This window comes from Mastigoproctus giganteus, chromosome 9 (assembly GCF_048544385.1).
Source record: "Mastigoproctus giganteus isolate SK-2022 chromosome 9, ASM4854438v1, whole genome shotgun sequence".
NCBI classification, from domain to species: domain Eukaryota; kingdom Metazoa; phylum Arthropoda; class Arachnida; order Uropygi; family Thelyphonidae; genus Mastigoproctus; species Mastigoproctus giganteus.
This window is the reverse complement of record NC_143583.1, coordinates 149,223,696-149,244,931: the sequence shown is the minus strand read 5'-3', so window position 1 is coordinate 149,244,931 and position 21,236 is coordinate 149,223,696. Positions and strand designations below refer to the sequence as shown.

Genomic DNA, 21,236 nt, shown 5'->3' with positions numbered 1-21,236 from the left:
CATGTGTTATAAAAACTGAGAACATATTTGAAAGCTCAAAAAAATGTTTAGAAAGGTGCTTATGTCTTTGATAGTGGGGGGAGTTTCATGTTATTGACTAGTATTAAGTTTGAATCTTTGACCACTAATGTTTCAAGTTTTGCTTTACAAAACTTGATGCAAACTGTTTGATCTTTTGAATTGCACATCTCAAATAATTAAAGAGCACATTTCAGATGTCATCATTAAGCAGCTTCACACGTGAGGCAAATTTCTACATAGTTACCACGTAGTGAGAAAAATTCATACCATTATCAGGTATGTCTTTACTTGGCCACTCAACTTTTGGATAGCACTTCATATGTTCTAGATCCCTTTTGCGATATATGTTTTTTTAAGTATAATTATCAGCAAGGAGTAAACAGTGTAAAACATAGAACAGAATATTTGTTAGTTTCAACAAATGCAATATGGCTGGAATAGAGAAACATTTATTCTTAGAGGTCCTAGACTTGTGCACCTGATTATACTACATAAAAATTAAGATGTTTCTGTTATAAGGTAATTCCCCATCGATTAAAATTTTCTAAAAATTAAATTTATTTTAACAGTCCTGAAGATTATTGGTGGAAAGGACAAAATCAGAGGTCATTTATGATTGATATCTTTCCGCGTTGTATCACAGAACATCTGAAGCCTTTAAAAAGCAGTGACATCAGTAAACCTCTGAAAAACACCTTTGTTCATACAGGCCATGGAGATATCTCAGGAAAATCATGGGGAAGCCCATGTTGTATTGAACAGTGGGTATTATATTTAATATTATTAATATAAATGATAATTATAAATATAAATAAATATATAAAAATAATAAAAATGAATATATATATATATATGGCAATTATATAATATAAGTGATTCTCAATGACTTACTACATATAGACTTGATGCAATGCACTAACTTGTATGTCTAGTAAGTTTTCTTACTAGAGTCTGAGGATTTTAGCCTTAACTTTTTATTGAGTTTATTTCACTTAAAAAAATGGTACTAAAGAACAGGCACTCATCCTTCAAGAATGCAGCTTGTTCCCGAACAGAGGCTCCAAGTGCCAAGTGTAGTGATTTGAGTGACCTTTCAGTGAATTATCTAGCGTGGCAATTATTATAAATAGCTTTATTTTTTGTGTTTTTGAAGTCTCCTTAAACTCCCACTAAATATACTAATAACATTTAACACATTAAAACTTACTAATACAGAAAGGAAAGTCACCATTCTTTATATTAATCAATTACTAACCTCTTTTTTTTTTCTGCTAAGTCAATAGGTGGCAACGCTCCTGCCTCCTCGTGGCAGGGTTAGAAACCTGGGAGGAAAAGCTTTCACTCTGAGGGCAAAAAGGAGCAAACACCATGGATTTTGATAACAAAGTCACAAAATCCTCTAACATGATTCAATTAACTCAAGAATGTGAATATGATACAAACATGGCAAAAAGACAAAAAACCGATATATATGAGATACCTGCACCAAAGTATCTCATCATTCATTCTATGGGCGAACAGTCCACAGGAAAATTATCCCCTTTCCTGATACAAAAATGTCTGGAAAATTTAGCTGGAACTCCAAAAGCAGTAAAATGGTTAAAACCAGGTGACCTACTAATTGAGACAGCCAATATACAACACAAGAGCAACTAATGAAAATGTTCACTTTTGATGGGATCCCTGTTGGAGTTACACCCATAATACTTTAAACACTTTGAAAGGAGTAATCTCTGAATGGGATCTCCTCAGTATAACAGAAGAAGAAATATTAAAAGAAATGAAAAACCATGGAGCCATTCATGTTAAAAGAATAACGGTCAAAAAAGAAGGAATAATCATCCAAACGAGAAATATCATTTAACTTTCAATACTCCAAGTCCACCACAGCATATGAAAGCAGGATACTTGCTCTTTCAAATCTGACCCTATATCCTAAATCCTATCTGATGTTTTAAATGTCAAAAATACGAACATTCACAAACAACATGCAGAAGAATAGCAATATGTCCCAAATGTGGTTCCCGATTACACACCAATCAAGAATGCCCAAACTGTAGTGGAAATCACACTGCCTACTCTCAGGAATGCAAAAGATGGAAACAGGAAAGGGAAATCCAAAAATACAAAACAGAAAGCTAGAAAGATGCTACAGCCAACACAAGGAAGCCTACCTATGCACAGATAACACAAGTAGTACAAATAACCCAGAAACAACAAACAAACAAAAGGATCACAAACCAAAGTTACAATTGCACCAAATGAATAGTTGTCAGATTGGGCATGCAAATGGCTCATGTTCCCAAAACAGCAGAAACAAGAACAGGCTGAAAACACCATCTCAGTTCTACTGACGGTAATTTCACCACTACAGGAAAAAACCAAAGAAGTCCCCTCCATAACAGTGCACCATGCTGTTGAACAAATGGACACAGCAAGAGAACCCTTTCTAGAAATATTTGCCAAGGAAGATATGGACACTGGAAAGCCATATTTCCCTAAGAAAGACAAATCACGGACAGAAAAATATAAAACAGTAACAAAAAAACAACCAGAAAGCTCATCTAAAACAAAACAATGACTACTTTTATTCAATAGAATTGTCGAAGTTTCCGTAAGAATGTTGACTGTGTCCTGGATTTAATTCTCAGTATCACCTGATATGTTTCTGCTTACAAGAAACATATCTAAAACCCGCCAGTACAATCGGAATCAAGAACTACACTATGCATAGACAAGATCAAACAAATAATTCTATAGCCCACAGAGGAGTAGCAATCAAAGTTCCTTCTAATTTTTTCTTATAGCTGCGCGGTACAGAAATGCACCCGAGTAAAAAAATTTCAGACAAGATTAAATATGTGCAATATTTTTACAAATTGTTTTAATTATAAGTAGGGACATATATAATAATAATAAAAAAATGTTAACAATAAATTTACACTTTACAGTTAGTTATTTATTTTTCTTGGAATTTTTCTCTTCTGTTCTTTGTAGAAGTCCATACTTTGTAGACATCATCTACATTTATTGTTCCACCATTAGCTAAATGCAATTTGATTCACATAAGGTCACTTAAATGATCTACATGTATTCTATTTTGATTTTTGTTTTAATTGAATTCATAGTACTAAATCCGCACTCGCAGTCTGCACCTGATGCTTGAAATGTTCCCATAATATCATAGAGAATGGATATGTTACAAAACTCTAAATTTGTAAGTACGAAATTTAAAGTGCCGCTGAAAGTTTTAAATGTTCCAGTGTCAGTTTTTTTGGCAATTATAAATTTTAATTCCGAATATTCTTCTGATATTTTAGAAATAACATCACTTTCGTTATTTGTAATAAATCGTGAATATTTTTTTGCAAGGCATATCACATTAAGTTTCCCAAAGCCAAAATTATTGCTTTCATTTGTGATAACATTAATATCAAATACTTTCCAATCGTTTAATTCATCATCAGGAAATCTGTTATCTAAGTGATCACATTTGATAAACCAAATTATAGCTACAATTATAGTGCATCAATAATGTTTAAACAACTTTTTGTAGATATTTGCAAAGCAATCAAGCAAACTCTCCTAATACATCATTGAGCACAATTAATGCCACATGATATTGTTAATTTGTCAAAATTTGTAAAGAGTGTTTACTAATAGAATCATTACTTTTGTTAACTTGCTCATTGCAATATTTGATTAATATTTCATAATTTTTTACTAAAGCATCAACTGCAAAATGTCTGGATAACTATCTGACTTCATTTAATGGTCTCTAAAAGATTCAACATTGTGTTTTGTAACCTGGGCTAGTTCTTCTAATTTTCCTTTTTTTATGCTAGACCTGCTAAACATTGTGCATATAGTTCTAAGCAGTGTCTCTATGTCTTGCATAATAGATACATTTTTCCATGCTTCATCCAATCCTAAATCTTCTCGGTGTGCAACACGGTGTTGTTCAGATAGATGTAATATTTCCTTTTTGAGAATTGCTTGGAAGCATAACTGAGCAAGTGTTATGCTTGGAAGCATAACACTTGCTCCATCTGACGTGAACATTACCATCTTTTGAATATCAAGATTATATTTGTTGTACAAAAATTTTATTTTTTCCGAAATGGACATACTGTCACAGTTTGTAAGCTTCAAAATACCTCCAATTTTGAATACCTCCAGTTGTGTGATATGTTTCATTTTTCACTCGAAATTTAAAATACAAAATTAATACTTTTTGTACTGAAATATCAGTACTTTCATCTACAATTAATATGTGGAAAGTAGATTCTCTTATTTTGTTCAGGATATTTTTTATGAGAACAGAATTTATACATTCAGCAAATTCAAATGAATAATTTTTGCTTCTCCAATTTTTAGGTATATCTATAAATTTTTCCATGCATTCATAATGACAGAGTTCATTGATGCATTAATTTTTATGGCTAATATCACATCATTAATTAAAACCTTAACCATATCAAAATTTGATTTCAGTCATTCACTTCTTTCCTTTTTTATATGTAATGTACTTCTACAGTTTCCGTAAAAATACTTAAAATTCCACCTTTTTTCAGATTACATAACTTGGTAACTGCGTCTATATGTATCTTCTGACTTAGATGCCGTTTTAAATAATCTAGTTTCCATTCTTCCCATTTTTCTTCCTGTAATAAATTCTCCTGCGACTTTTGCTTCTGCACAAAAAATACACAAGACAATACCATTTTCTTCATTGTATTGAAAAATATCACCTAGTTTTAGGCTTTGCTTTTTGTTTGATGGAATTTTAGCATCAATTTGTTTTAAAAGCCAATCCTTTTTAAATGTTTTGCAAGTTTTTTTTACTTACAGTATTTACGTCTTCAGTTTTTCTTTTGGACACTTTTTATCTGAAAAATTTTAAAATTAAAGAATTTTATTAATTCTCTGTATTTTGTAAATTAAATTATTATAAAATATTAGGAAAAATCACAAATTTTTAATGCATTATTAAAATAGTTTATAAAAAATTTTAAAAAAAGTTTAATTTTTCATATTTTACCTTCTTTAATAAAATATTAAGTAATACTAAAGATTTTTGGTTATACATAAAAAAAAAATCTGGATCAGTAGATCCGCTGACATTCTGCTTACGTATTAATTAGTAAAAATTAATACGTAAAAAACTTGACTTCAAAAATTTTCATGATCACAATACGTTCCTTATACACTCTACCTCCACACATACTGTGTATGTGTGTGGTTGAGTGGACAGAATGTAAAAATGCTGACCTTCCCTATTTATATTATTTTTATAACAATAAACTCACCTTAAAAACATACAATATAAACTACAACCACTACAGTCCTTTATATATACTTTATAACTACTTTATATATTTGTAATGTAATAATTTTTTCATATAAATAAAAATCAACACGTGTAACTTTTCACTATGCACTATGTATTTGTAAATAAAAGATGTGGGAACATGTTATGCAATAGTAAATCTTATGGCATGAGCTATCCCCCCTTCTTATATCCATTCTTCCACTAATACTCCTGTCGCCATCTAGTATGTCAGCTGTGCGCACACAGGAAGTAAAAGCACCTGTGCAACTTCATAGAAATCAGTGCATGGCCACGCACGTGTGCAGCTTAGAGGGAACCGTGGTAGCAATCCATGTAAATTCTCACATACCAGTCCAAACAGTCCACCTACAAACCACTCTTGAGGCAGTAGCAGTACTTGTAGCAGTAGGTAGTTTAATAACAATAGTATCAATATATTTACCCCTGAACCAAGAAATAATTTATGAGGACTTAGAAGAACTGATAGATCAACTATCCCCCTCCTTACTGCATAATGGGGGATCTAAATGGACATCACTCTTGGGGTGATGTCCTTACTGATCTTGATAAAAGGGGATATGAAATAGAAGAAGTAATTAATACGTAAAAAACTTGACTTCAAAAATTTTCATGATCACAATACGTTCCTTATACACTCTACCTCCACACATACTGTGTATGTGTGTGGTTGAGTGGACGGAATGTAAAAATGCTGACCTTCCCTATTTATATTATTTTTATAACAATAAACTCACCTTAAAAACATACAATATAAACTACAACCACTACAGTCCTTTATATATACTTTATAACTACTTTATATATTTGTAATGTAATAATTTTTTCATATAAATAAAAATCAACACGTGTAACTTTTCACTATGCACTATGTATTTGTAAATAAAAGATGTGGGAACATGTTATGCAATAGTAAATCTTATGGCATGAGCTATCCCCCCTTCTTATATCCATTCTTCCACTAATACTCCTGTCGCCATCTAGTATGTCAGCTGTGCGCACACAGGAAGTAAAAGCACCTGTGCAACTTCATAGAAATCAGTGCATGGCCACGCACGTGTGCAGCTTAGAGGGAACCGTGGTAGCAATCCATGTAAATTCTCACATACCAGTCCAAACAGTCCACCTACAAACCACTCTTGAGGCAGTAGCAGTACTTGTAGCAGTAGGTAGTTTAATAACAATAGTATCAATATATTTACCCCTGAACCAAGAAATAATTTATGAGGACTTAGAAGAACTGATAGATCAACTATCCCCCTCCTTACTGCATAATGGGGGATCTAAATGGACATCACTCTTGGGGTGATGTCCTTACTGATCTTGATAAAAGGGGATATGAAATAGAAGAAGTAATAGATGCCAAAAATCTATCCCTTCCAAATAGTGAAAAACACATGTATGTCCACCTTACAACAGGAACCAGCTCAGTGATAGGTCTTATTTTATGCTCCCCAGCATTATATTCCTTTTTAGAGTGGACAGTTCATGATTGTTTGTTTGTTATTTGGTTTTTAGGAGCATTAGCAACTAAGGCCATATTGCTCCGGGGATATGTGGTGGTCATTCCCTGACCTTTCCGCATCCTCCATATTTGGTGGTCACGGGATCAAACCCCAGTCTAATCAAGAAGCGTGTGCTACGCACTGCTGCTCCTACCCACCTGGCTACGGAGGTGCCGACAGTTTGTGAAGATCCATTACACCGCAACCACACTCCCATTATTGTCACTCTAACAATAGACAGCCCATGTAAATCCAGGCGAAAACCCAAATTGAAACTTGACAAAGCAGACTGGGGGAAAATACAAAAATCTAGCAGAAATCAAACAACAGAAAGTTTGATAACTAACCATTGACCAGGCAGTACAATATGCAACCTACCAAATTAACCAAGCAGCAGAACAATCAATACCAAAAATGTCTACCAAACTTCCTCTATTCCCAAAGCCTTGGTGGAGTGAGGAGTGTACTCAAGCGAAATGAGACAGAAACAGAGCATGGAATATTTTATTCAAAAATCCTACCACAGACAATCTAATACATTTTAAAAAAATGAGAGCAGGAGCAAGATATGTCTGACAAGCATGAAAGAAAGCCTCCCGGATATGTTTCACCTCAACCATAAATAGAACTACAAATACTAAAACAGTTTGGGATAAAATAAGAAAAATGAGCAATAGATACCAAAATTTTGTACATCCAGTTATCAATTGGCAAGGGCAAGATTATAGCTGATCCAAAAGATATAGCAAATGCTTTAGGTTAAATGTTTGCCAAAATATCTGCCACCACATCCTATCAACCGAAGTTCCAGAAATATAAAAATTATCAAAAAAATTACAATTTAAATTTCTCCACAAAATATGTAGAACAATATAACTATCCACTAACCATAATGGAACTCCATAAAGCATTATCACAAACAAAACAATGTGCAGAAGGTCCAGATGGCATCAATTATATGATCCAATTACATCCAATTATCAATTGGCAAGGGCAAGATTATAGCTGATCCAAAAGATATAGCAAATGCTTTAGGTTAAACGTTTGCCAAAATATCTGCCACCACATCCTATCAACCGAAGTTCCAGAAATATAAAAATTATCAAAAAAATTACAATTTAAATTTCTCCACAAAATATGTAGAACAATATAACTATCCACTAACCATAATGGAACTCCATAAAGCATTATCACAAACAAAACAATGTGCAGAAGGTCCAGATGGCATCAATTATATGATGATAAAGAAACTGGTGAAGAATCTTTACAATCCCTACTTCTTTTATACAACAGAATTTATATGGAGCACAAGTATCCTAACATGTGGCATCATGCAATTGCCCTCACTTTCCCAAAACTTGACAAAGATCCTACTATTCTGAACAGCTATAGCCCAATAGCACTCACCAACTGCCTAGGAAAATTAATGGAAAATTCATAAATGCAAGACTTATGTGGTACCTAGAAAACCATAGAATTTTGTGCCCAGTACAGTGTGGCTTCAGGAAACATAGATCAACCTTGGTTGGACCTCCTAATTAAAATAGAAAACAACATACGGAATTCTTTCATTAGAAAAGAACATTTAGTCATGATATGTTTCAATATCGAGAAAGCATACGATACAGCCTAGTGCCATGGCATTCCCTGGACATATATAGCCCAGGGGCTCACATCTGGTGAGTATGGGCCTGGCACATCCAGGGTCCTGAGCTGGATATCATCAGTCTTCTCTTTCTTGGTGATTCCTTTCTACTTCTCTCTCTCTCTCTCTCTCTCTCTCTCTCTCTCTCTCTCTCTCTCTCTCAAACTATTCTCTCAAAAGTTGTCCTACAAGAAGGAGGAATACCACGGGGATCAATCCTCAGTGTCACCCTGTTTGCAATTAAAATAAACTCGATAACCCAACAGATACCATCTACCATAAATACAGCTTTACGTAGATGACTTCAGTATCTCTTTCCAATCCCAAAACATGAGAACAATAGAATACCAATTACAAGGTGCAATAAACAAGGTCAACAGTTGGGCTCAGGAAAATGATTTCACGATCTCCACAAAAAAAAAAAAAAAAAAAAAAAAAAAACACAATATGCGTGCACTTCTGCAGGAAAAGAAACCTTCATTTAGATCCAGAATTAAAGTGTAATGGACAGTTAATCCCAATCAAACCAACCATAAAATTTCTTGGACCAACTTATTAGTTGGTCCAAGGTTTGTTATTAGTTGTTTTATATGTTCTAAAAACCGACTTTTTTTAGAACATATAAAACAATTAATAACAAACTGCCTCAAGGAACTAAACATTTTGAGAGTCAGATTCAGAGTTACTTTATTGCGATTATACAGAGCCCATATAAGATCTCAACTGGGCTATGGGGCCCCCCCATGTACAACTCAGCCAAACCGAGTGCCCTGAGATGGCTTGATCCAGTGCAACATAGCACTTTACGTACAGTTTTAGGAGCATATCACACATTACTGGTTCGGAGGCACTGCAACAACTCTGAGACAAAACTCTGCAAAGATAAAATCAATACCTAACCACCCAATATGGACAATCTTACATGAACCAGATTTGGAAAACATATAGAGTACATCCAAAAACATTAATAAACCAACAGGCATATATTTAAAAGATCTACCCCTACAACATATTTTAAATTTTAATCAGATTGCAATTTCTGCTAAAGTTCCATACCCACCTTGGGATACCATCAAAACAATGTACAACTGGAACAAAGATTTTTTTACCTAAACAAAATTTCCAGCAATTACATGCAGCCTACAGTGTGGAACATTGGAATTGCACCCTGATATACACAGATGGTTCCAAAACAGACAGAAAGGTAGGAATAGCTGCCAAGTTTGATAATACCATCATTTCCCAACTAATTCCAACAGAATGCTGCATTTATACTGCAGAATTAGCAGCAGTAGAGGCATATGATGCAAGAAAGCATCAGCAAAAAAAGAAGAAGGAAAAAACCCTCCCATTTCACCCATCCATTCACTCCAAATTTTGTCTAGTTCTGCCTTGAACTTATTTAAGTCGTTCACCTCCACTATAACAGATGGAATTTTGTTCCAACTATCAACGATCCGCTGGTTAAAGGTGACTTTCCACACATCTATTCTAGAATTTTCTTTCCTCAGTTTGAATTTATGTCCCCCTCAGGTGATTAATCTGATCAAGAGGAAGAATCCCATTAGCATTGAGCTTGCTCAAACCATTCAAGGCCTTATACACTTCAATTAAATCACCTCGCAGGTGCCTAGTCTCCAAAAGCTGCAATTTGCAGAACTTAAGCCTTTCATGGTAACACCAACCCTTTGTTCCATTCGCCAGTCTCATTGCCCTTCTCTGTACTCATTCCAGCAGCCCTTCATCTTTCCTAAAATGAAGCCTCAGACCTGTATGCAATACTCAAGTGTGTCCTGAACATTGCCTTATACAAGGGGACAATCACCCGCTTATCCCTGCTAGCAAAATTCCTGTATATCATTGACCAGACACCATGAACTACTCTTGCAGCCTGTCTGCACTGCTCAGAAAACTTCATGTGCAGCTGCACAATTACCCCCAGATCCTTTTCATTCTCCACTACCCTGAGTTGAAATGTTATTCTGGGATTGCTGCTACCTATATGCAGTACTTTACATTTGTCAATGTTAAACTTCATTTGCCACTTCCCAGCCCATCGAGATCCTGTTGCAATAGCGTACTATCATTACTGTCATTAACAACTGCCACCCTTCGTATCATCTGCAAACTTAGACATTAACCCTGATATACCTTCATCAATATCACTGATAGTGAAAACAACAATGGGCCCAACACCGAACTCTGGGTACTCCACTAATAACATTAGTCCACGAAGAGCAGTGTCCATTGATAGTCATTCTGTCTTCTCCCACTCAAACATCCTTTTATCCATTGTAGCAACTTGCCCTTAATACCATACTGCTCTAATTTTAACAGTAGTCTTCCGTGCCACAGTATCAAAAGCTTTCCTACAATCCAAGTATACACCGATGAGCCAAAACATTATGACCACCTACCTAATATGATGTTGGTCCTCTATATGCAGCCAAAACAGCTCGTACCTGATGAGGCATGGATGCTACAAGATTTCTAAATGTGTCTTGTGGTATCTGGTACCAACATGTAACCAGCAGATCCTTTAACTCCTTAAGGTCCACGGTTGAGATGCTGCAGATTGGAGTTGATGTTTGGGGAATTTACCGTTAATCTATTAGTCTATGAATCCCCCCCCCCAATCTAGCAGTTTTCTGATCCACCTAACACTGCCTCGATAGCATTTGCAAATATTCTTGCACCCTTTCTATTTAAGTGTATCCCATCCTTGTAGAAGCAGTCTCTCCAAAGTACAGACCACGCTGAGAAAAATTCTACCCTATTAGCCCTGCACAATCTCTACAAGGCCGAATTGATTGACAAGGCTCTCATCGTATACTCCCTCCTATCGTTCCTGGCAGAATTGCAGAAACTTTCAAATTTAACTCTAACTCGTGACTTTTTTTCAACATTTACCTGTACTTGTTAAGTAAGTCTACAAATCTCCTACTCTTATTGTCATTAGGGCCAACCAACATGTACAACAGCATTACCCTTTGTATCCTTAAAAGATTATATCTGTTCTATGACATCATCAACTTTTGCCCCTGGAAATATAACCTGGTCCTATTCCACCTATCCTTTTTGCACAATATATTTCCCATCTCCCTGAATTGGAGGCTATACAACTAACCATCAACCATATATGCTACCCAACATTCCCAACAATATAATCTTCACAGATTCATTCAATGCCCTTCAAGCCATAAAGAATATCACCAGAAATACCCGTCCGACTGTATGGCAAATTCAAAACATGCTAATGAAACTAGCAAATTGAAGTCAAAACATAAGTTTCTGTTGGGTTCCTGGAAAAGTAGGAATAGATGGCAATGAACAGGCAGACCAAGCGAAAAGCCTGATAAACAAAGCCATAAAAATACCTTACCTAGACTATAAAATTACAATCCAAAATAGTGGCAAAAGACAGTGGCAACAAAAATGGCAGGAGAAAACCAGTAACAAATTATAACAGATAAAACTGTTGTTACCACAATGGAAAACCAGTGCAAGACCTAACAGACAAAAAGAAGAATCAATGTTACCCACTCCTACCTGCTCCAGGCTGAATCTCCACTTCGGTGCTCTGACTGTTAAACTGTGCTAACAGTCCAACGTATTCTACTTGACTAGAATTTAAGGTAAAGTTAGGGTATTCTACCCTAACTTTACACGAGAATTACAAATTACTTTTAAATCCTTAAACAGGGACACTGTTTTATTACGAACAATATTGGCATATTGAACTAATATATCCAAAGTTTTCTAGTTTCTGAAACGAAGAAACTATTATAATTTAATACAGCCACTCCCCAACTTACATAATGGTTGCATTCCACGGAACTCTACATAAGTCAGAATTACCCTAAATGCTTATGCAGCACTCACAACTGTGGGCGCTGAATTTGATTGAAGCAAAAAAGAAGTGTTCAATGAACGTGTAAATAGAATTATTTATTCAATTTTTTTATCTCGTTCACAGGATAATTACAAAAGTGCACAAAATTACAAAAATTTCAAAAAATTATAAAATTACAGAAAGAAAGAGGAGACAGGTATAACATCAGCAAGTTTTACCTTTCAAGCATCGTTGCCAGAATTAACTCTCCAGCTAAGTATGCCTCTGTGGAAGTTGTGGGCTGTAGAGAGTTAGAAGGTTTTTTTTTCCAATACACTGCAAAATTTCTCTGCAGCTGCAGAATCGGCGATGGCGACTTCAGTGCATACTATGTTTTGGAAACCAGCGCAATGCTTGAACCTATTAAACCACCCGTTGCTTGCCACAAACTTGGCTTTGGGTTCGCCATACTTATCCTTAATATCTTCATAAATATTTGTTGCTTTTGCTTGAATGGCCATTAGACTCAGGGGCACTGCTTCTGAATATGATTTTCCATCCATATTATTAATAGCTTTTCCGTCTTCGATATAGCACCTGAAAGCCTGTTTAGACCTAATTTTACTTCTTAATCATCTTCATTTCTAAATCAATTTTGTTTTGTTTCCTATCCCTGCTACCACTTTCACTTTCCGTTGGTCGATTTTCCTTCACCATTGTAATAAGTAAATAGGAATTCTCTTCAAAATGAAGAGAAGATTCTGAAAATTTATTTCTGTTTTTTTATATGATTTGAAGATTTCAGTAAAGGGGAACACATTTCACCATAATACCGTAACATAAAAACCCACAGAATTCCAGTTATCAGTATTATCGCAAATGCAATAATATCGAATTTACTACCTGTTTTTAATAGATTGCACTAACAGAAAAGCCCAATAAACCAGAAAGTGCAAATTGTTTTATAGTAGTGACCTCCAGAAATGTGTTTTAGAAAAATATCACAAAGGTGTTCAGAATTGATTATTATAATGGAATGTATGATAACAATGAAAGGGTAGTGCAATTTCAATTATAAAAATAACCTTTTAGAGAGATAAACAGCTTAGTTATATAGTGAAAATATCAATTTCCGAGGTCTTGGAACGAATTACCAAAAAAAACGTGTTATTGGGTTCACATTACGATATTTTCACAATACCTCCATTTATTCCTACGGGATGCAAAATATGTTTCCATGATTTTTTTTTTTTTTTTTTTTTTTCAGTTTGCACAGCCGTCAAAAATTTATGTAAAGTTGAATTTCCGTAAGTCGAGTACAGGTCGACCATCACCAATCTGGCAGCGTTGGGACCTGTGGGGTGCCGGATCACCAGTTGTTATTTTAGCACATACAGTTTACCCAACAGCTAACCACCTCATCCTACCTTTAACACATTGACTTCAAAGCTAGTTTAAGAAAAAAATTCCCCAGGGACCAAAAATATTTAGCAAATAATTTGATTAGTGATTCTAAAATAAATATTGTAATGTCAGTTGTCGTTTTTTCGCTTAAAATATAAAAAAAAAAAAGTATTTTTTTATGTCGCATATATGTGGCCAATGTGGCCCACTAAGTTACTTTATTTCTTGAGAAGCCATGTCGGCCACATACGTGTGACGCTATTACGGCATACATATGAAGGTCGTTTGTGATTAGTTTATTGCATGCACGCAAGCACTGCAATAAAACTAATTGCATTAAAATAAACTCTCAAACATCACAATAAGTTTGTCAGTATTGCTAGAGATTTTGTGAAAACAAGTTCGTTAGCACACTGTATTATCCATCATATTGTTTTGTGTTGTGTTTTTCCTGCAAGTTTGTACAAGTGTGTTGTAAAAAAAAATCTAAAAAGGAATGGCTAAAAGAAAATTACTAAAATAAGAGGAACTGAGAGAAATTGCTGGAATTTACAACTAAGCAGAGTTAAACTTCTCACAGACACACCGCTGTCGAATTTTTTCAGAAGTTCAACTTTATCTGTTATGGACAATGTACGGTATTTGCACTTTAAACCATGAGAGGCACTTCCTTTATGCATTGGAACCATGGCTGGGGCTAAATGTGAGTAAGTTATAATAATAAATGCAGAAAGACAAGTAGAAATGACTTGCCAGTGTTTACGAGTTCGCACTAACAGCTGATGATGCAACCAATACAACCAAAACAGTAGCAGCAGATCGGTGCGCTGACTCAGGAAATTTAAAATTACATTCGTGGAAATTATGTCCGAATTAGCGGTAGAACCGGATTAATGATGGTCGACCTGTATTACATAAGCCGGAGAATTCCTGTATAAAAGAACATCAGTTAATAAATCACAAATCTAAGCTTGGCACGCTATAGCCATAGAAGCTGATGTGCCAACTTATCGTTGAATATGAAGAGAAGACAAGTTTTATGTCCATGTTTCTAAAAATATCTTTGATTCTGTGTATAAATAAACTCTGGTAAGCAAAGACATTATTTTTTTATAATTCTCTAATTGGGTGTTCCTGTGAGGTGAAACTTAAACTAATAACACATGATATAACTTCTTACCAAATAAGTGATTTAAACTATAATTTCTCTTATTAGTTGAGTCCACATATTTCGCTGGGCAGTCAACGTGACCACCCAGTCAAATACGTGGGCTCAACTTCACCCAGATATAGCTGCATTGAATACAACCTTCATAATGTGACAGGGCAAACAAAGCTGTTAGTACATTCGTGGCATTGCCTAATTGGTCCCAGTTAGGTAATGCAAATAATTTTAATCAAATTAAATAGTGACCATAGTCACCTTTGTTTTTTCACATACCCAGTTATGGGTATTTTTAAATTGACACACTTGACTGAAATACATTTAGGAATAAGTAGCAATTCTTTAATGGAACATTTTGGGGTAAGTAGCAATTCTAAAGAGAAAATGATTTTAAAAAGAAATTGAACTAAATTTATTTTAAATAACTGATGTGTATAGCTGTTAGTTATATAGATATCTTCATTTATTAATTTAATCTCTGTGTTTAAACTGCTTTAAATGCATTAGCAATCATGGAATTTTCATTATTTTCTTTTCAGCACTTCTGTTCCAGATTCAAAGATATTTATGACCAAAGCACATGAAAAGTTTCTTCATCTAAATACTTTCTCTGAAAAATATAAAGGTGAGTGATTCTGCAACTGAAAATTACAGAGGTTTCTTTTTATTATTTTAATAATATTGCAATAAAATCTAAATTTTGATAGTTTTAAAATGGAAAATTTCACCTGCTAAAATTGTTGATATACAGGATGACATTTCTGAGCAGAAAACAGACGAAAAGTAAAGGAAATAAAAATAAAGGACTTGTTAAATGCAACAAACATTTTTAAATGCTGCTCACATCCACCTTCACTGGCTTCCATCTAAATATCCTTGTATTGCAATTTTTATCATTTCCTCCATGATTATTCCTTCGCTAAATTCAGGCTTCCTGGTCCGTAGTTATTCACTTCATTTTGTAATGCATTGGCACTTCTCCAATCCAGAGGAATCTCTTCCAAGTTATAATGATGTCCTTATAATTAACTTTAATGGTTTAGTGCACCCTCTCACTGCATACCTCAAAATTGTGTGTGTTCCATCAACTCCAGGAGACTTACCTGCCTTTAAGCTTTGAAGTTTTTCTTATCAATAATCATCTGTAATTTCAGACCATTGAGCTTCACTTACACAGCCAATCTTCACTATGAAGGGTCTTTCATCTGTAAAAATCAGTGAGGAGAAGTATCTGTCAAGCTGAGTTATCTATGACTTTTTTTTTTTTACATCCATTATGCAAGGGTCTGCTCTGATTCCTCTTCTTCTTTATATGCACATACATGAGAAACTTTTTTTTCTCCATTCTTTGTCTTAGAAAGTTATTTCTCACACTCAATCTTTACCAATTTCATCTTTTTTTGTGGCACTACTGTAGATTAACTTGTACCTTTCATAAGCTTCAGTACTTTTCATTTCTCTGTGACTGTCCCATGCTATCTTTTCTACCTTATTAAACTGGCAAACTTTGTACCTCTCTGTCTCTGCTTCCATCTAGTGCTATATTTTCTCAATGGTGTTCATTAAACTTCCATTATAATGCTCTTGCTTTTAGTGCACTTTTCCTCTGGTATCACTGTGAAGTGGGGGGGTCCCACTTTTATTGCTCTTTAGTGCTGTAACTTTCAATAGCACTATAAAGGAGTTTACTGTGTTTGCATTTTTAGCATCTGTGAATATATATTTAAGGATATTACATAATTTTAGAGTATTAACTCACCTCTTATCTCTCCAGTTGATAGATGCTTTATTGCCTTCAACTGTCAGTCTCATTTTCTGAAACTCATGCCTGTATCTTTAGAAACTGCAAGCTTTTTCTCATCTTCCAACTGAGGACTGTGTAATCATCACCTGCTAATGGTTCCTGCACTGCGAGCATTATGATGTCATCTGGTTCTGAGTAATTATCAGGTCTAGAACATTCTTATCCTTACTATTTTCTCTAACGTGCTGACGCAAATAATAATTATCTAGTTTAATTTTAAAATTTTAGCTGCCTTGGTGATATTCCCTCCCACTGACAGCAGTCAGTGGGGGACAAATGGAAATTACCCACAATAAGATATTCCTACTTGCTTACATATTCCATCTGAAAGTAGATGCCCCTTGTTATATTCCTCACAATCTTCTGGTCATTAACATACAGCCACTCCCATTTTAGAGTTGCATCCAGCTATTCACATCATGCAAATTCTATGCTGACATGAATTATTTCTGAACCTGGGTAAACTTTAGTTGCTCTCAAGCATCTTCTGATAGGAAACATGAACCACCCCCCTCTGTCTTATCTACCCTTTCTAAATATGTTATATGTGCCAAAGTGAAACTCATTATCTTCTATTTCTGGGCAACCACCGCATTTCAATTAGTACTATTATGTCAACACTAGTTGTATTAACAAGGAGTTTCAATTTACCGATTTTTTTTTTTTTTTCTGAAACTTGTGACATTGCTGTAGATACAGTTAAGACTGAGTTCATGTATAGTTTACTACTCTGACATACTCATTGAAGTTATTTAAGCTTTATATATTTAAGGAAATATTTTGAAAATGAAATGCACATGGCATAATCCTTATGGGTTTTGATAATTAACTATATAGTATTGGTGTAAATACACCATAGTTATGGTGTATTTACACCATTTCAAGTTTATGGTGTATTTACACCGATACTATATAGTTAAGGAAATATATAAACTATTTCCTTAACATTACCTCCCATTTGTTTGAAACATTGCTACCCTCAACCAATATTGGTTATGGTAGCAACAAACAAGAACTCTTGATGTGTGAACCGTTAGTTTGACTCACATCATCAGATAAACTCATATCTGTATTAGCTCCATCCTTTCCCACTAACTAGAAGTGCTTGTGAATCCATAAAATATTCTCTGTGATATTGACAAAACCCTTGTACCACCTTTGTTCAAATGCATTCTTTCTCTACAAAATAGATTCCTTCAACCTTCACGTGATGGCCATACCAATTAAAAAAAAAAAAAAAAAAAAAAAAAAAACTTTTCCCCCAAAAAAGTCTTGTAGAATCCACAAGGCTTTCAGCATATTTTCACTCCTGTTGTGCCTGGGCAGAATTATAGACACATACACTTTCTGACCTAACTCATGGCATTTTTTCAGCATGATCCTATATTTATTCAATCAGTCATCAATTCATATGTGCTTAATATCATTAGGCCCCACATGAATAATAATGCTCTCTTCATCCTACTTAATCTGACAGTGATGTCATCAGTTCTACTCCAGCTGTCCATATTATAAAACTAAATCCTGTAGGGCCCGAATTGGGAGTGCATCACCTTGTGCATTACTTGAATGCATAATGAGTTTCCAGTTACATTTGTCTCTAGAGCAAGCATCTCTTTCTTCAGTGACTCAAATTGTTCTAGCAATGCACCATATTTTTATTTGAGATTGGCACACTTCTTACATTGAGAACAAAGAAAATAATCATAAATTGAGGTGTGATTATCAACTAGATCAACCCTTGAATACCGGTCACATTTTACAAGGGATGAACCTACAACTCATATGGAAATTGCCTATGGACGTTTCCATCCGAGTTGTGATGTGCTCAGACAGAATATTCAAAGTGAAACAACCTGCATTAAGATAAGAATTAAACTAAAAATCTCTGATCATAAGCAGTTACCAAAATGTTATCTGCTATTGTTTTCATCTTCTACTACTACTATAAGATATGGGGGAGGGGGAATTGTAACGTTTTGGAATTAGTTTTTAAAAAGGTAAGAATTAAATTTACATAAATTAAAGAAAATTTGTCTACTAATCTCTTAATTCAATCTTAGTGACTAAGAACTACATTCTTCTGCTTCAGTGTGCTGTCTCTTTGCAGAGGTTGGCTATCATCTTTGCAATAGTCAAACGTGAGATAAAGCCCTGAGCAAACCCTCATTACTCTGATCATACCACTCTCCAAACCAAAATTTTCTTTTCCCTCAACTTCTTTTTCCATTTATCTTGCCCTGATTTATCAATTGCAACATCTTGTATTTGTCTTTCTTCAGCAAATGTCCTAAATATTTTAGTTTCCTCTCCTTAATGATGTTAGTTATTTCTGTCTTTTTCTTCATTTGTCTCATGATCTCATCATTCTTTATATTATCAGTCCATGACACTCTTAACATTCGTCTGTAATACCAGTTCTCAAAAGCAGTTAACTTATTCTTGGTTTTCTTTGTGAGTATCCAGGCCTCAGCTCAATAAAGGAGGACAGAAAAGACAAAACATCTGAATATTCTTGTTCTTAAAGGAAGCGTAAGATCACTGTGGCATAGAAGATTCTTCATTTTAAGGAAGGCTGTGCATGCTTGTTCAATTCTTGAGCATACTTCAATAGAATGGTCCCAGTCCTCGCTCAGCATACATTCAAGATAGCAATAACTTTTAACCCTTTCAATTTCTTCATTATTGATTCTAATTTGTTTGCACTTCTTTTCTTGGTGCCTCCATAGCCAGGTGGGCAGGAGTAACAGTGCATAGCACATGCTTCCTGATTAGACCGGGGTTCCAGCCCCTGACCACCGAATACAGAGGATGCAGAAAGGTCAGGGAATGATTACCGCATATCCCTGGAGCAATATGGCCTTAGTTGCTAATGCGCCTAAAAAAACCAAATAACAACAACAACTTCTTTTCTTACTGATCACCATAAGTTTTGTTTTCTTGATGTTGAACTTCAGACCAAAATTTTCACTTATTCTGTTAACTCTATCCATTAATGCTTGTAAATCCTTCTCAGAGCTGGCCAGCAATATGGTATCGGCTTCTTTAAAAATTTCTTCAGCATACACGCTGAACAATGTAGTTGATAGAATACAACTTTGACGAACTCCTCTTTTATTTTCCATCTCTTCCGATTCTTCTCCTTCTATGCATACCTTTGCTGATTATCCCCAATACAAATTTGCCATTATTCTGATGTCTTTGCTATCAATTCCAATCTTCCCTAAGATATGGAAGAGTTTGTCATATCTTACCTGATCAAAGGCTTTTTCATAATCCAAAAAGCAGATGAATACCTCTTGGTTCACATCTCAACATCTTTCTATTAGAATCCGAACTGCAATCAGGGCTTCCCTGGTACCCAGTCCTTGTCGGAAACCAGATTGAGAATCGCTAAGTGTTTCCTCACATCTTTTATAAATTTGGTTGTGTATAATCCTTAGAAGTATCTTCAATGCATGGCTCATCAAACTAATTGTTCTAAATTGATCAAACTATTTGCATTTGCACATTTTCTTAACCATTCTCTGGGAATTTCTCCAGTGTCATAAACCTTTTTGAGCAGACCAACCAACACCACCTTTATTATCTTTATAGTTGAATTTCCTCGGGACCACTTGCCTTTTTGGGTTTAGCATATTTAACAGCTAAGTTCACTTCTTCCTCCATGATACTTTGACCATAACTTCCACATTTTCTGATCTGTCAAACTTTTCATTTCTGTTGTCATCAAACAGTTCTCTGATATATTCTTGCAAGCACTCAAATTTTTCTTCAATGGAAACTGCAATCTTTCCTTTCTTCTTTTTTAGTATTCCCCTACCAGTTTTGTTGTATAGTCCTGATGCTTCTTTCAAGACTTTATGCTTGTTGAATTGGTCATGTTAAGGATTCCAGTTTCTCAATTTCTTCATATTTGGACCTCATCCGGTTTATTTTTGCTTCTTTATTTTCTTCCTGATTTTTATTCTAATTTTTTTTTGTATTCTTTTGGGTTGTTTTTGTTCTGCCTTCTCTTTTCCATCAGTTCTAGTATATCACTTGATATACTAGAACTGATGGAATCGAGATTGTTATCCACTTCTGTTTTGCTTTTAGAGGTTCACCTTCAGATGATTATCTGCCACTGCATCTTTAATTGATCTCCATCTTTCATTTGTACCTTCTGGAAGGCTATAATTCAGTTCCTTCACTAATAAGTCTTCAATTTTCTTTTTAATATCTTTGTTCTCCAATTTTTGTAGCTCAATCTGTTTTTTACTCTCCTTTTTTTATGCATTTCAGTTCACCGATTAATGGGTTATGGTCAAAACCTATGTCAGCACCTGGATATGTTCTTAAATGCTTCATGCTGTTTTTGAAACGATGATTGATCAAAACATAATCAGTTTGATTCCTCACAATATTGTTTTCTCCATTACCTGGAGATTTCCATGTATAAAATCTGTGCAGTGCAGCTCAAAGAAGGTATTCTTACAATCAGTTAAAATCTTTGTGTAAACTCTACCAG

The 21,236-nt window shown here is 34.8% G+C and overlaps 1 protein-coding gene across 1 annotated transcript in view; it reads left to right on the top strand.

Annotated features, from left to right (window-relative positions):
• The window catches only part of Ack (activated Cdc42 kinase), a 333,372-nt gene that overhangs the window by 277,630 nt on the left and 34,506 nt on the right, over positions 1 to 21,236 (top strand). The window contains exons 10-11 of the mRNA XM_090380828.1: positions 591 to 782; positions 15,462 to 15,547. Coding sequence (XP_090236954.1) covers positions 591 to 782; positions 15,462 to 15,547 — 278 coding nt within the window. The remainder of the gene's footprint in view (positions 1 to 590; positions 783 to 15,461; positions 15,548 to 21,236) is intronic.